Below are 16,387 nucleotides of genomic sequence, written 5' to 3'. Positions count from 1 at the left end.
CATGCTGTTTTCTTTGCAAATTTGCATCATAAGATTGTTTTTTGTTTTTTCTGCAGTATATAAAAATTGCTGTATCTCAAAAATAAAACTATGAAGACACTCAAAATAAATCCTATTGTTGTAAACTATTTTTTGCAACTTTTTTGTATTTAAAGTTTTGAGTGATAAACCTCTTAAATTTCTCCAAGTAGAAATATATGTATAGAAAACCAAAAATGATTTTCAATTTTTTTGTAGTTTATTGCACTTTTTTTCAATTTATGTTGTTACTATGGACTTAATGCATACATATTATTAAAATTTGGGCTATAACAGTTGTATTGATGTATAGTAACTTGAAATGCTCCCTAAAATGGCACTACAACATGTAAAAATATAAAGTAAGCTCTAGCGGCCTTGGTTCTATGGTAGGTCTTAAAGGGTTAATGCTTGTCAATAACATTCACTGTGGTCATCTGGAGGTAAGCGACGATCCAGACCCAGTTTTGCTCGTGACTGCTTGAGATTTCACATATCCTTCTTTCTTCATGGTTTCTTCCACCTTGACAAGATTCCCAGTTCAAGACACTCTGAAGTGTCCCCCCAGCATAACACTCCCACCACTGTGTTTCACTGTGGGGATGGTGTTCTTTGTTTTGTACGCCTGTTCCTTCTTTCTCCAAACATAAGCAGCATCTCTGTGGCCAAAGAGTCCTAATTTTATCTCATCTGATCAAAGGACGCACTTTCAGCATGTATGCTTTTTCTCTAGGTTGTCCTTAGCATACTTCAGGCTGGTTTGAAGGTGTCTTTCCTGCAGGAGTGGAGTTTTTCTTAGTCTGCAACTTCACAGTCCATTCCTGTGCAGGGTCCAAGTGATCATCTTTTTTGAGACTACAATTCCTGACTTGACTAAGTCATTAATTTGTGTCTTGGCAGTTGTTTTGAATGTTAGGTTTATATTATTGGATTGTCATTTATGCTTAGAAATGTATATATGCTTAGAGTTATATAATCAATTGCATATTGATAGGATGTCTGATCCTTAGCAATCTGCTAAGACTCTGTGTGCCTTCCAGAGTGTTCTGGCATACACACACATCCTAAGGTCACGAGAGAGGTCGTACCTTCTCTAACTGATTTATGGTATAGGAGGACACCTACTCTGTATCTGTTTTAGTATAAGAGCCTTTGTTTAGGTGGACTGCTGGACTCCTGGCACCAGCAGGTCTGGGGAGTCTTCAAAGGGTCACATTTTGTGCACACACACACACACACACACACACACACACACACACACACACACGTATACCTACACATACACACAGGCAGTACTCTTTGTTCACATGCATGCCTATGTAAGACGTCATATGTTAATGAATCTATACATATTCATGTAACTATGGCATTATTTTTGTGCCACTATTCTGAGCGCACGTAAAAAAACTTTGAGCACACGTAAAAAAAACGTGCAGGTGCAAGTGTTGCATTTTGAGGAGAAATTTATTTTGAGCGAAGAAAAGCTACATTTAAGTGAACAAAATTCATTGCTGCTGTAACAGCAGTCTGCCGAGGAAGGAGCGGCTAGCAGGTCCTGCGGGCATGTGGTGTGGAGGTTAGCCGGATAACTCGAAGCCAGTCAGTTAAATTAAACAACAGACCTTTATTCCTTGTCAGCAACATAAGACCATACAAGCCAGGTCTCCACGGCTCTACACTGTCCGTACATACATGTGCAGGGATTGGTAGTCGCTGCCGCCAGGCCGTTGCAATGGTGAGGTCTGTCTTGAGAGCAGAACACGAGCAGCATGTAATGGCTGCCACGCTATACTCATACACCCCCTAGGAGACTCCCCCCCCCTAGTGGTGCTATAAAACAATAAGGGTTGTTACATCGCGTGCAAAAAATGGAGTTTGAAATATCACTCTTTCTGGGTCACAAAATAAACTTTTAAGATATTTTCATGCGAGAATGGTGCTGTGTAAACTTCTAATATCTGCTCGATTCATCAAGACATCACATATTTGCATAAGTGCTCTAACGTTTTCGGAGATGCCTGTTACCCACCAGCTGACCGGGTGGTCACTCGGGTTAAACATAATATATAAGGCTGAACTGACACCACCAGGTATTATAGGAAAAACCATAAAGCCTTTGAACTAAAACAAACGCTGTTGTGACAGTGATGTACACTGTCTTGTTGGTATATATGCATGATTTGTATCACCTTAATGTTTCCCTCTCACCACATAACCAAACCGATATCATGACCAGCAGCTTTTACAGCTGTGGCTCCAGCAAACATCAGCTGATACTAGAAAGTAATATTAAATAAATTATAACAACAGCTTATCAAGCTTGAACATGCTGCTGTTGTTTAGCGCAACATCCGCTGGTTTCCTCTTTCTGGCGCAAAGTGGGCGATAAACAAACAAGGGAGACGATCAACTGATCATTGATCAGTTTCATGATTGAAGTAGAAACGGGAGAGGGAGGGAGAGAGAGAATGAGAGAAGAAGAGGCAGCTGTGCAGCAACGTAAAGACAGAATAACTCCAGCTTTGTGTCTTTTTTTCATTCTAGCTGAAGTACGGGATGAATCGCGTTCCTTTTCCCCTCAATACGGATGTATTGTAATTGGTCCAGCCCAGAGTTGATCATGACCAATTGGCTAATCCACCACCTTTCATTGTTTATACCATTACAAAAACAAACAAACAAACATAAAAGTGAAAAATCATCATTGCCCCACGGGGCAAATACCTGGTACGCCCAATGGCCAGTCCAGCTACGCGGTCAGCTGGTGGGTAACGGGCATCTCCGAAAACATTAGAGCACTTATGCAAATATGTGATGTCTTGATGAATCGAGCAGATATTAGAAGTTTACACAGCACCATTCTTGCATGAAAATATCTTAAAAATTTATTTTGTAACCCAGAAAGAGTAATATTTCAAACTCCGCCACTCTGTGTTGGGGCTCAAGAGTTGGGAGTTCGTCTTGTAATCGGAAGGTTGCCGGTTCGGAGCTGATTGGAGACCAAAACAGCCAATCAGATTTTTTTGCATCCAAGTCTGTGATTGGCTGGTTTTGTGGCACGGTGAACAGAAAGAGTTGAACGCGCACGGGCAGAAATATTGAGAGCGCAAGCAACACATTGCGAGCGAGCCCAAATGCAAAAACTGAGCGAGAGGGGCTGCTTTTGTGTGTGTATATGGATAATAGCAAACACTAAAATACATTTTTGCTCGCAGCAATGAATTTTGTTCACTCAAATTTAGCTTTTCTTCGCTCAAAATAAATTCCTCCTCAAAATGCAACACTTGCACCTGTCCAATTTTTGCGCGCGCTCAGAATAGTGGCACAAAAATAACGCCATATGTAACCACAATAAAGAGCAGTGCTACGGGGGAGCTAACTGAGAGTGACTGGGGTTTGAGCGGAAGGAACGGCGCTCGTTAGAGTTCTCTCCCTCGTGCACGAGCAACACAAAGAGCTCTGGTGACTTGCGTCTTGCTTTTCCCATTGTAGTAGAATTGTCTTGGCGTTCCAGCAATAGGCCTGTGCTACACAGGCCTATTGTAGCACAGGCCTATTGCCTATTATGTGGCAGTCTTTGAATTTGTTTAAGATTTATTATTGCAGTTCTTGACACTTGGAAAAATCTTTTGCATGATGCTTTCTAGATGAGAATCCTCAGTTTTAACTGGATTTTAAAAGCTTTGAGCACCACAAAGTTATAGCACAGCAGGGGCTTGTAAAAGAGCACTGGAGAAAACTTTGACAAAAACTTTAAAATTTCATATTGGGATTAATAATTTTATCCTCCGCAATAATTACTTTGTCTGGTTGCTTTTCTGCCTTGCAGTTTGCAGAGCTTATTGATTCGCTCTTCTGCTTTTGTGTTCACCTGATTCTGCCTAAAAAAATCAACCTGGTTTCAAGTGTTTGAAGTTCACAGAAACCATCAGTCGTGCCATGATTTGATGTTGAGAAACCCCTCTTTTCTTAGTTCTGATGCCATGCTTTTCACAGGGACACAATTTCGAATGCTCTGGGAATCTTTCCCAGCATCACTTTGGTCATTTTGCCAGCCAGTGCGGGTTTTTTTTTATGTGAACTAGTAGCAAAAAATCTATGCTTCTGTCTATTCAGGGTAGTCATCTGAGCGACTGCGAGTACGTCACATCTCCTCTCAGGCCATCGCTCAGCAAAGGCTGCGCCAAATACTGCAACACCACCAAACAGGTGAAAGAGGAACTGGTGCTTTATTTTTAACTTGATGCAGCTGAGTTATTATAGGCAATCATTTTTACATTTGCTTTTGTTTTATGTAATTTGTGATTTTTGTTTTGTCCGATCAGTTTAATTCTGCTTAGTTTCCTGTGTTTTATTAGTTTTTCATTTTAATTATGTGTGATATTTATCAGGATGTTCACAGTTGCTGAGCTGGATTGTCGTCTTTTGTCACTTCCAATTCCCCAGTGGTGGATTAGTCCTTATTGAAACATATATTTAATACATTTGAAAACATTTATTGGTTTTGTTCTGTTGTGTGTGTGTGTGTGTGTGTGTGTGTGTGTGTGTGTGTGTGTGTGTGTGTGTGTGTGTGTGTGTGTGTGTGTGTGTGTGTGTGTGTGTTTCACAGGTAGCAAAGTGTTGTAAAGGTTTCTATGGTCCGGACTGTAAGCCCTGCATCGGAGGATTTCAGCATCCATGCTACGACAAAGGAACTGTAAGGAGGAACATTCAGGCAGCCTCGTCCCTCGGCTGATGTGTTTTAATTTTTAATTTTTTGCTTTGATTGCACACAGTGCTCTGATGGTATCCATGGTAATGGCTCATGTAGCTGTCAGGCAGGCTGGACGGGTATTGCCTGCCACATCTGCTCAGATCCAAACAAACATGGTGTGAACTGTGATGAAGGTAACGCCTCCTCTTAGCTGACAGCTTTTCACTATGTTCAATGAAATGTCCATTTCCAATTTGATGTATTTACATACAGAAATTATGTTTTTTAAATTTCGTTTTAGTTTTTTCTTTTAAGTTCAGTTTTGGTTCTGTTGGTTTTCAGAACGACTTTGCTTTTTTCATTTTGAGTTTATTGTTTATTTAATGTTTATTTTTTTCTGTAGTTCTTGTAAGTTTCTATATTGATTCTGGGTTTTTACCCCTCAGCCGTAAAAGGCTTATGGGGCATTATTGTCACCCTGCTGGGCGGGTGGATAGCATGGTCATGCACGTTTGGGAATGTGAGTTATTGTAAATGCTGTAAGTCGAGAACAAGGCAATGTAGGATTTTGAAATTTATACTGTAGGTCTGTCTACTAAAAATCTCAGATGTGTTCAAATTGCAGTGACCTCGAGTTCATGGGACCTTGAGGTCAAATTTTCTGAAAATCTTGTGATTCTCAATGAGGCAATGAAGGATTGTAAAATTTATACCATAGGTGTGTCTAATAGGAGGCTGAGGGATAACACTGGCAGCAGCCATTATTTTTATTTCCTAAAATCAGCATGAATTATGTATTATCCTGAGAATAAAATGGCCTTTGGTATTCTGAATTTTTTTATTGGTATTCAGAAAAGGTACTGCAATAGCTTTCTTTTCTGAATACTAAGGGTCATTGAGTTGCAGACATGGCATCCTGTCTCAATAAATAAATTAAGCCTCCTGATGCTTGTTGAGTTGATAAATTTGAAGAAAGTAACAAAAGAACGAAGTATGAGCTCTACACAAGAGTGACTGAGCTCCTCAGCCTGTATATAAGCCCACAGACACCCTATGAAGGAAGCTCATTTCCTCTGCCTCTATCCTCAGTCCTATTCTTTTGGTGAGGTTAGGAATGTAGAACAACCAGTAAACTGGCCTTCATGCTGAGCCCTTTGTTCACCACAGCAGACCAGTACAAGGTCCACATCACTGCACCAATCCTGACATGAATGGCCTTCTTAGAATTTTATTGTCGATCCATCCAACAGTGGTTGAGGCCCTTTACCCAGAACCACATAAATCACACTAATTTATGGACCTGCTAGAAGAAATGAGGCCAAAAATATGATTAATCTTTGGAAATCATATTTACAAATGCTTGATTTTTACCCTTATATCAACATCCAGTGTCCTGTTTTCTGAGGCTTAACTGGATTAATATTATTATAATAACTATTTAGTGTGAAAAACCTCTGTATATGGAAATAAAGTACTGTACAGAGGGTAATGGAGGTGCATTTTGTTTAAAATTTCAAACTAACTGACTGAAAATTATGACATAATGTGTATGTGCTTGTCTTTAGATTGCCGCTGTGTTCACGGAACGTGCGATAACCGACCAGGCAGCGCTGGTGTGTGTCGGAGAGGTTCTTGTTTGGAGGGATTCTCTGGGGACCTGTGTGACAAGACGGCCATGCCGTGCAACGCAGACGGACTGCTGCAGCATTGTCACATCCACGCATACTGTAATCAGACAGGACTGGCTATTACGTAAGAAAATACTAATCATAAAACCATTACTATAACTTGATGCTGAGAGATCGTTTTGTGTTGAGTCACTTTTTAGGTGTTGTAAATTTTTAGACAGCAAAAACTTTCTTGTTCTTGCCGTGGCTCCTGAGGTCTGTTTTTGGACATTTAATTAGCATTCTGGAGCCATCCCCGCTCGCTTACTCCTCAATGTCTGAAACAAACTGCACAAAACTCTCTGTAATCGGATGTATCCTCAGTTCTTCTTTGGACTACGTTTTCGGATTAAGGTACTTGTGATAATCAAGGATTAAAGACTTTGTACAATACCTGCAATTTTTATGTTTCACTACTGGCCTGAAAAGGAGGATGCTCGATCAGATCTGGGGTTTTTTGTGAAGTAGGCCAAGTTTTCATCAGAAATGCTATTCTAGCTTGCTTGGCACTTGCGTTAGCATGACTGATCTTCTCGTGACAGATGGCATACTGTTGGCAGATGAAGCTATCAGACAGATAGACATTTGTGACAGTTTATTCATTGATACAGCTTTGTTGTGTTTGGCCCAGCATGAGAAAATTATCCTTTTTTTTTTTACCCCAGATCTCTCCATCCATCCATCTATCCACCAGCCCACCCTGTTGAGTCCTTTGTATCCACCTGCTCCCAGGACACCAAGTGTTCTTGTGCCAGCCAACAGACATAAACTCTTCCACATGTCCTGCATGTGGAGGAGTTATGGCTCTACTCTGAGCGCCCCCTGAATAACTTAGGGCCTCATCCTATCTCTAAGTGGAGGCTTATTTTTCTCAAAAATGAATGAATGAAAAAATGAAGTTTGAACAACTGCACACCCTGGGTTTTGTGATGAGGAAACGTATAGCATTTCTTGTTGTTTTTTTATGTATATATAAAAGCTAAGTTTTACTTTGAGTTTTATAATTAAAAAAACAAAACAATCTAATGGGCGTTTAAGAAACTGCCCTGAAATTCATGTGGAAACGTTTAATCAAAAGCCATAATCAAGCCAAAATGTCTCTTCATCCATCATCTTATGATCAAATAACTGCCAAAGGTTTAAATGCTGGCGTGGTTAAAATGTTCTGGTTGTCCTGTACTGTTGTTTAAATAGATTTTTAGTAATTCCTTCAGCGATGTTCTGTGAAGAAATAAACAACAGGGATTTGTCACCTCTGTTATTGCATCACCTGTTGAGTTTGTTTAACTGTGTGTGTGTGTGTGTGTGTGTGTGTGTGTGTGTGTGTGTGTGTGTGTGTGTGTGTGTGTGTGTCTTACATAAGGTGTGTATGTAAGGATGGATATGAGGGTGACGGTCACTCCTGTACTGCCATCAACCCCTGTCTGAAGAGTAACCGAGGAGACTGCGACACCAATGTAAGATTATTTCTTTGTGTGTGTGTGTCTTCAAAGCAGTGATAGGATTTAGGACAGAACCCCCCCGGAGTCTAGACGCTGATGGTGGTGAAGGAAGAAGCCTGAGGCTGTGAAACGGGGCTCTGACTGAGGTGTCTGTGGGGTGGGGATTGGGAGGAGGAGGGTTGAACGAATGAGGGTCTGTAAGGGAGTACGACGGAGATTTGACACAAAAATGGAAGCTGATTGGCTCAAAGAATGTGGGCAAGAAGATAATTGGACTAGAGTAATGATGTCAATATTGAGATTGACAGTGTGGGAAATCTTTAGTGATGTAAAGAACAGAAAAGCAGCCGAACACCCAGGAAAGCAGACAGATGAGTGACTATAGAGCTTTCAAATTGAGTTTCATTTCAATAAAGCACACAAACCGATTTACTAATGTTTGCAACATTTCAACTTACTGCTTGTATATTTAATGAAGAAGAAAGAAAGAAGAAGAAAAAAGCATGTTTTATATTTCTTGATCGATACTGAAATGAACTGACTGAGCCTGTGTTTAAAAAATAGCTATTAACTAACTAACAACAACTATGAAAGCTTTTTGGGGATTATGCTCACATACTGTTTTGTCACATTTTTTTTTTTGTAAATCTGGCTTTATGTGTTGTTGTTCTGCTATATTTATTTAATGTGTGTGATTTTATTTAACTTTTCACCTTCAGTAATCATAAAGATAAGCTCATTCAGTGCAGTGTTCTTGTCTTTGTGACACATCCTCTTTCTCTGCAGGCTGAGTGTGTATATGCGGGTCCAGGTAATGCTTCATGTGTGTGTGCTGAGGGCTGGACGGGTGATGGCAGAGTGTGTGTGGAGATCAACAACTGTCTGCTGGAGAGTCGAGGAAGCTGCAGCACCAACGCGGACTGTAAACACATCGGACCCGGACAGGTCCGTGCTTAAAATTTGTGATAGGATAAACTTTGAACTATGTTCATTGTGAATTTTCAGCTCCATATTTTGATTCTTGTACTCCGGTATAGAAGCCCAGTATAAATCCTGGGCCAAAACTAACCAGAGATCACTTGTGTATATATGCTGACCACATTATGTAAAAGTTGCAAATATGAGAATTCACCATTGTATATGCAAAAATAACTGGTTATTAACCAGCTGTCAGGCTGTTCTGTTTCTCATCTGACTGTTTCTCCATCTGCAGAGTGACTGTGTTTGTAAAACTGGATACATGGGCAATGGAAAGGTGTGTGTCCTCATCAACCCCTGCCTAAAAAAGAACGGAGGCTGCCATGAGCTGGTATACACACACACACACACACACACACACACACACACACACACACACACACACACACACACACGAACACATATGCCAAGTAAGAATGACTAATAATAACCATAGATCACAATTTCCCAACTTTTGGGTTAAATAAAGCATGTTGGTTTCGAATGAGATTGTAGTGTTATGTGATCAGCAGCACAAACACCATGTAGAGTGTAGCTCCAGTTCAGTGAGTCAGGAGGTGAAGCCTAGCAGACACTTACAGCTACAGTTGTCCAAGTCAGCACACCTGTTAGTCAGAACCTCTAACTTTTAAGCCAAATATATAAGATGTATAGTTATTATTAATGGGGAAAATTAGTTATAGAGCCTGGTACCATTGTAACAGGCATTAAATAGTTTTAATGCTGTAAAGTTGGGTATTTTAACATAGGAGTCTGACGGGACTGGCTTTGTTTTGGAGCCAGCCTCAAGCTTCAATTTAAGCCTTGGAGGTTAGCACTCAATAATGATAATTGTAGCTTTTCTCATTGATGTGTTACACTAACTCTGCATTCAGAAAAATGTATCAACAGTGTAAATCCATTAAGTTTAAAGGTAAAGATTCAGTCCCATCAATTAGCATTTGTATATAACTACAGAGGAACTCTACTTGCAGGGCAAATAAGGTGCAATTAGGAAAAATATCTTAATGATGATCATTAAAACAAATTAGTTTGAAAAAATTAGGTAAAATAGCTAAAAGATTGTGAAACTTTTTTTATTAGCATAATGAGATTTGATCAGACATCAAGAAAGTATTTGAAGTCTTTGTCTGTTGGATGAATTTTATTAAATCTTTAGAGCTTGTGATTCTTTTCCCAACATGAAATTTTTTCCTTGTTTGGCATTTTGTATTGGGGATATGATGAGAGCAACCTTAGTGAGACCCATAGTCAGAGCAGCCACTTTCACCAGATGAATCAAATAATTACAGTTGATTCGAGGTCCTGATCTGTGTATGCTAACAAAGAAAGCATCCCTCTGTGTGTAGAAAAGCTGTTTATGGTCACACTTTGTAGAAAATAGTTCATACTTCTAGTCATTGAAGAGACCATAGTATTATTGCTTTTCTATTTTTAAAGTTTAAATCTTTATCCCTTGAGAGCATAGTAGGCATAAACCTTGTTTCTCTTTTCTGCCCTGCTCGTAGAACAGAATTACTGGGTCTGCATCACAAGTTAGTGAGGGTGGTCTCTGCCTACGCTAGCAGCTGCTCTTGGAAAACCTGAAAACTATTCTAATGCTTGTCAAACCTCATCTTTATTGATGTCGGAACTTTTCATTATGTTTGGTACAGGCGATGTCATCGACTGTTATCTCAAAGGAAATTCTTGCATGTAAAACAAAAAATTAGTTTGTGAGTACTTTGTGATGCCACAGTATTAATGATTTAGATTAGCATCCTATAATTCTCTCTCTCTTTCTCTGTGTGTGTGTGTGTGTGTGTGTTTTGTTTTTTGTATGTCAGGCAAAGTGTGAGAAGACAGATGGTGGAGGTCACACCTGTACCTGTCCTGACGGCTACGCTGGAGACGGAAACATTTGCTACGGATCATTACTTGACGTAAATACTTAGCTCATTATGATTCATTGTGGTTATATAAGTTGAACTCATTCACTTTCATGGTGAGCCAAATCAGTTTCACTATGTTAAGTGAAAATAAAATGAAAGACAGTCAAAGTGTGGAACGAATATCTTTTTCATAATCTGGATTGAAGGCCGTTTATATTTATTTACTGCAGGTGCTTTAATTTCATTTCAACCATACAACATTTTTCAGGTTACACTCAGTTTTTATGCTTTAGAAAAAAAAAGCATACATGTGGCCAATATGTAGCCGGTCCTCAGGCTGCAAAAGAAAAGGAAAAAAATGTAAATTATTTATTAGTTTATTTATTGCAGAAAAAATAACTTTAACATGAGCACTCAGAGAACACGAGCAAGGATATAATAAAACTGTTTTATGATGTTTCTATTATAACAGGCTGGCATTAACCTGCTTATAAAACAAGCACTGATGTCTGACTTTTGACCTTTGACCTTGAAACCTTACATACTAAAATGTTGTATTTTATGATTTTTACTCATATGATTGTAGCACAATTGGCTGAGACCTTTAGCCTCTATATAAAAAAAATAAGATTTTAAGATGCATTCATAAGTTTTGCATAAGATTTCTAAAATATTTCTGTTATTGTTTGTATTAATCAGACTTGATTCATTAACTGTAATTCATTACACAGTTATGTTTCTGTGGGTGTGTTTGCAGGAGCTGGAGATGAATGTAAAGATGTACAGTTTCTACCGGCTGACTCAGGTAAGTAAGAGGAAGACAAACTACTCTATAGTTTTTGAACTTCGTCAGTTTTCTCGGTTCAAAGTTAAACTACATTAAAGCCTTGATAGCTGGCGAGTTTCCTAATTTAGTGACTGATGTTGAAAATAGGTAGAAATCTGGGATTTTCACCCCTTCTACAGCTGTTCTCCTGCAGCTCCCTCCTTTCTGTTTTGAGCCTCTCAGAAGACTGGTGTAGAGACTGACACATAAGCTAAAGACATTTACTGCTGTGCATTTTGGCCTGTTAAAAGAATATGTGTCAACTTAAACGCACACTGATTTTATAAAATATTCTACATTTCCACTTTCTGTAAAAATATGTTTTTGACAGAAAAGGGAAGCCTTTACACAAATCGCTGTTTTGTCAACTGTGTGATGGTTTTCTCATCTATTGTTGTACATGGCACTGTAGTGGCAAAAGTGTTGTTAAAAGTTAAAAAATATGAATAAATTTACCAGCCAATGGAGTCAAGGCAGCCAAAACAATTAGACACCTACCCAGAATGAGTGTTACCTTTGACACAGGTGAAGCTTCTGTAGTTCCACCTGCTCATTGTTTTCTTAAACTACTCTGCTCCAATGATAACTAAGCTGTATACGGTGTCATGTGATCAGCGTTTCAGTCATGCCTTTGAGGACCTGAATGGGAACTTAACTGTGTTGGTGCCTACTGGAGACGCTCTCAGGAACATGAGTACAGCTGACATCTTATTCTGGAACACCCGACACCACCTGCCTTACTTTCTGCGGTTAGTAAAGTCACACACACATTAAAACTGATCCTTGAGCTCAGACAAAGCATGCCAGTGCATGAAGTTTGTGTGACAGAATCAGTGTTTCTAACACAAAATAAAAATGGAGCCAGCTTAGCACAAAGTCTAACTAAGAAATTTAGTTTACTTTTCTGTTTGTAGACTTTTTAAAATATTGATTTTATATTGAATTTTAATCTTCTTTGTCCTTTTGTTTGGTTGTTATGTTTTATTTTTTTCTGTATTATATAGTAATATGCTTGTCTTTAAACTCTGTTATGTTTTAGTGCAATATAAAAATTAAAGTGATTTTTAAACCAGCTCACAGGAGTCTGCGGGGGTATTATGATAAGTTACAGAGAATCTCTGTGTATGATAAGATAAGATAAGATAACCTTTATTAGTCCCACACGTGGGAAATTTGTTTTGTCACAGCAGGAAGTGGACAGTGCAAAAGTTATGAGGCAAAAATTAGAATACAATAAGAATAAATACAGTACACAACTGTACAGAATAGAATAAAATAAAATACTATATACAGTAGAATAAAATAAAATAAATATACAATAAGATAAAAATAGAATACAAATACAAATACTATATACAACTGAGTAAAAATACAACGATGACAGAAAGGATTATTGCACTTAGTATTATTGCATATGTATGGATGTGTGTGCTTGATCAGTTAAAGTCTTTATTATGGAGTCTGACAGCAGTGGGGAGGAAAGACCTGCGAAATCTCTCCGTCCCACACCGTGGGTGCCGCAGTCTCCCACTGAAGGAGCTGCTCAGTGCTGTCACAGTCTGCTGCATGGGGTGGGAGATGTTGTCCATCAGGGATGACAGCTTAGCCGCCGTTCTCCTGTCACTCACCACCTCCACTGGGTCCAGAGGGCATCCTAGAACAGAGCTGGCCCTTCGGATCACCCTGTTCAGTCTCTTCCTGTCCCCAGCAGAGATGCTGCCGCCCCAGCAGACCACGCCATAAAAGATAGCAGAAGCCACAACAGAGTCATAGAAGGTCTTCAGGAGTGGGCCCTCCACTCCAAACGACCTGAGACTCCTCATGGAAATGAGTATTTCCAGAGTTTTCTCCAGGCCATTGTAAATTTGATGAGACAGCTATAGACAGTGACTCATTTATCTAACACCACAATCTAGTTTAAGGTCTGTATGATCGTTTTCTTAATGAATCACAGAGATAGAATGATTTAAAGGGATACAGTATAATTCGCTTGAGATTTGGCAGATATGGGCAGCATGTGGCCAGAGGAAATCTTACTTTGCTTAAAAGGCGTCTCCTCTCCACATTAGCCTGGAGAATAAGAAGCCTGAGCTGTATTCTGCTTGTGCCCACATTTACATATTACCTGAATTGCTGACTATCACGCCTTAGGCATGTGCGATGTGCTTTTACCTTACCTTATCTTTTCACACTGCTTACAGCTGTTTGAGTTTATTAAATACTTGAATCCTCATATGATCCATAGGTGTGTCTCCAAAGACAGAGATCCATTTATGCATAAGACACAGCAGCAGTGACTGATAATTATTTAGTTATACCCAACACATACAGATAATCAGTCAGTAGCCAATAGTATTTCACAACAGGTGAGGCAGGTGAGCTGCCACAGAGAAGCACAGTTTAATGTTAATCTCTTGTTCTACAGATCGGTATGTAAAGTATTTGGGTATTATATCAGTATAGTGTTCATGGATATTTGCTATCGCTACGATCTCTGATCTTTGTATTTAAATGTATAGCATAATATTTATTAATTATATGAACCCCCAGCCCATCGCCCTCTTCCCCATTGTCCAACTGATATTGAAAGGTCAGTTGCCCAGATTAAGTGGTGCTGCATTTCACCTATAGCATTTCACCTATATTCATACCTAACTAAATGCAATCCTCCATAACCCAGCCAAAATTCTGGCTCCCACAGATTGGCTCTATGCCCATGTGGCAAAAATATTACAATCAATCAATTACAGAGATTCCTGATTTTAACTCCTTATCTGCCAAAGGAAGACAATATTGTAGACCTGCACAAGGCTGGAATGGACTACAAGGCCATCAGCAAGAAGCTTGGTGTGAAGACGACAACTGAAAAATTATTCAGATATGATAGAAAATAGAAGAAAAATAGAAATGTGATTAGGAATCACCCTCAGTCTGGAGCTCCATGTAATATTTTGCCTAATGGGGTGAAGATGATCTTGAGAAATTAGGTGGATCAGCCTAAAACTATGTGGGAGGGGCTTGTTAATGATCTGAAGGCAGTAGCAACCACAGACACCAAGAACAGCAATGGTTACTCACTGTGCCATAACTGAGATCTTGCAGCACCCACAAGGTCACCCTGCTCAAAAAGGCACACGTACACGTCAGTCTTAAGTTTGTCAATGAACCTTTAAATGATTCAGAGAAGGTTTGAGACAAAGAGCTGTGGTCAGATTAAACCAAAATCAAATCAACCCGCTGTGTTTGAGGAAGAGAAATACTGAGGGTCACTCAAAGAATACCATCCCCACAGTTAAGCACATAAGTGGTAACATCATGCTTTGGGGCTGTTTTTCTGGTCAGGAGGGAGCTGAAGCTTTGTGTTGGCAAGCAGCATCCAAGAAACAAAAAGGATTTAGAATGTTTCTGTAATGAGGGGTGGGCCAAAGTCCTTGCTGAGATCTGTGCAAACCTGGTGACCAACTACAAGTTACCATTTGGCTTGCCAACAAAGGTTTCTTCGCCAAGTACTAAGTCATATTTTGCTTGGTGATGAATTACTTATTCCATTCAGTGACATGCGAGTTTCATGTACTCTGTGTTTTTTTCTTTTATATTTCTGGATTCTCTCTCTGTCTCAATTAAAATGAAACTACCAGGTCTTCTGTAATTGAGCAAACTTACAAATTCAGCAGGAGTTCAAATAAGCATTTCCCTCACTGATAGTTGTGTCAGTAAAGATGTTGGTGGTGCATCTGAAAGACTGTAAAAATTAAACATTTCTGTACTGTTTAAATTAGGAACTGCTGATCTGATAGATCACATGTCCTTTGCTGACAGGATCCTGGAGCGTGTTGTGTGTTTTAGAAAACTTTTCATTTATTTACTGCTCCCTTTGGTTGCAGGGCCCACGTGTTGAAGGGGATCTACTCTGTGGAAGATCTGGGCAGTATGGTGGGCAAAAGACTGCCAACCCTAAACCTACCCACTCAGTGGGAGATCAGCAACAGCAGTGGGGTAAGAGTGGGTCAGTTGTGTCTCACCACATAACTACACATTCTGGTGGGTTTACTCAGATTTTTTGTGTTCACAAGGTTTGCCTGATGTAGAAACTGCAGGTGTACAAGGGTATTCATGTCACTACATTCATGTTAGATATAACTAGTTTCTATGGAAATGATTTGCATTTTATCCTCTTTAAACTGGCGCTTACAGACAAATGTGGTATACTTTAACAAAATTAGAGAGAAAAATCATTTCAATCATTCAATCAATTCAGTCAATCTTTCAATCAAAATCATTCTGTCATTTTAATTCTTTAATAGGAAAATCTATAAGAATAACTTTTCAGTCAGTACCATTATTGTTTTGGATCCATTTTATTGTACCTTACCTTTTGGGCTGTGTGTGTGTGTGTGTGTGTGTGTGTGTGTGTGTGTGTGTGTGTGTGTGTGTGTGTGTGTGTGTGTGTGTGTGTGTGTGTGTGTGTGTGCGCGCGTGTTTCAGGTCATCCAAATTGGAAAAGCATCCATCCTCACCCCCAACCTACCTGCGATCAATGGCTATCTCCACTTCATAGACAAGGTACACGTGAATCTTTACAGTGAAATGAAAAGAAATAAATACAGATTTTTTTCATGCAGAGCAAATAATGATGTGAATAAATAACATTATTAGCATATTAGTTTACTCTCTCCCCATCTACACATACAGAGCACCTTTCTCTCTGTCTGTCTGTTGTCAGATTCTGGCTCCGCCTCTCTCAGACCGCCCACCTGAGCCTCCCACACTTATGGCTTTCCTAAACTCCTCTTCCAACTTCACGCTTTTCAGAGAGTATGTTCTGGTAAGTCTGTCTGATCTCAGCATCATGTGATAAGATGTAATCCTTTTTTATTTTTAATCTTGTTTTA

The 16,387-nt window shown here is 39.4% G+C and overlaps 1 protein-coding gene across 2 annotated transcripts in view; it reads left to right on the top strand.

Annotated features, from left to right (window-relative positions):
• The window catches only part of stab1 (stabilin 1), a 189,713-nt gene that overhangs the window by 33,271 nt on the left and 140,055 nt on the right, over positions 1-16,387 (top strand). For both annotated transcript variants that reach the window (XM_085457297.1, XM_085457298.1), the window contains 13 exons: positions 4,135-4,227; positions 4,628-4,714; positions 4,794-4,905; positions 6,277-6,463; positions 7,742-7,835; positions 8,607-8,765; positions 9,034-9,129; positions 10,625-10,720; positions 11,427-11,474; positions 12,111-12,244; positions 15,380-15,491; positions 15,981-16,058; positions 16,219-16,320. In XM_085457297.1, coding sequence (XP_085313423.1) covers positions 4,135-4,227; positions 4,628-4,714; positions 4,794-4,905; positions 6,277-6,463; positions 7,742-7,835; positions 8,607-8,765; positions 9,034-9,129; positions 10,625-10,720; positions 11,427-11,474; positions 12,111-12,244; positions 15,380-15,491; positions 15,981-16,058; positions 16,219-16,320 — 1,398 coding nt within the window. The remainder of the gene's footprint in view (positions 1-4,134; positions 4,228-4,627; positions 4,715-4,793; positions 4,906-6,276; positions 6,464-7,741; positions 7,836-8,606; positions 8,766-9,033; positions 9,130-10,624; positions 10,721-11,426; positions 11,475-12,110; positions 12,245-15,379; positions 15,492-15,980; positions 16,059-16,218; positions 16,321-16,387) is intronic.

Source organism: Copadichromis virginalis, linkage group LG5, assembly GCF_057382275.1.
Source record: "Copadichromis virginalis isolate Kocher_CV1m ecotype Utaka linkage group LG5, C_Virginalis_male_GT1.1, whole genome shotgun sequence".
NCBI lineage: Eukaryota > Metazoa > Chordata > Actinopteri > Cichliformes > Cichlidae > Copadichromis > Copadichromis virginalis.
This window is presented reverse-complemented; position numbering and strand designations above follow the sequence as displayed.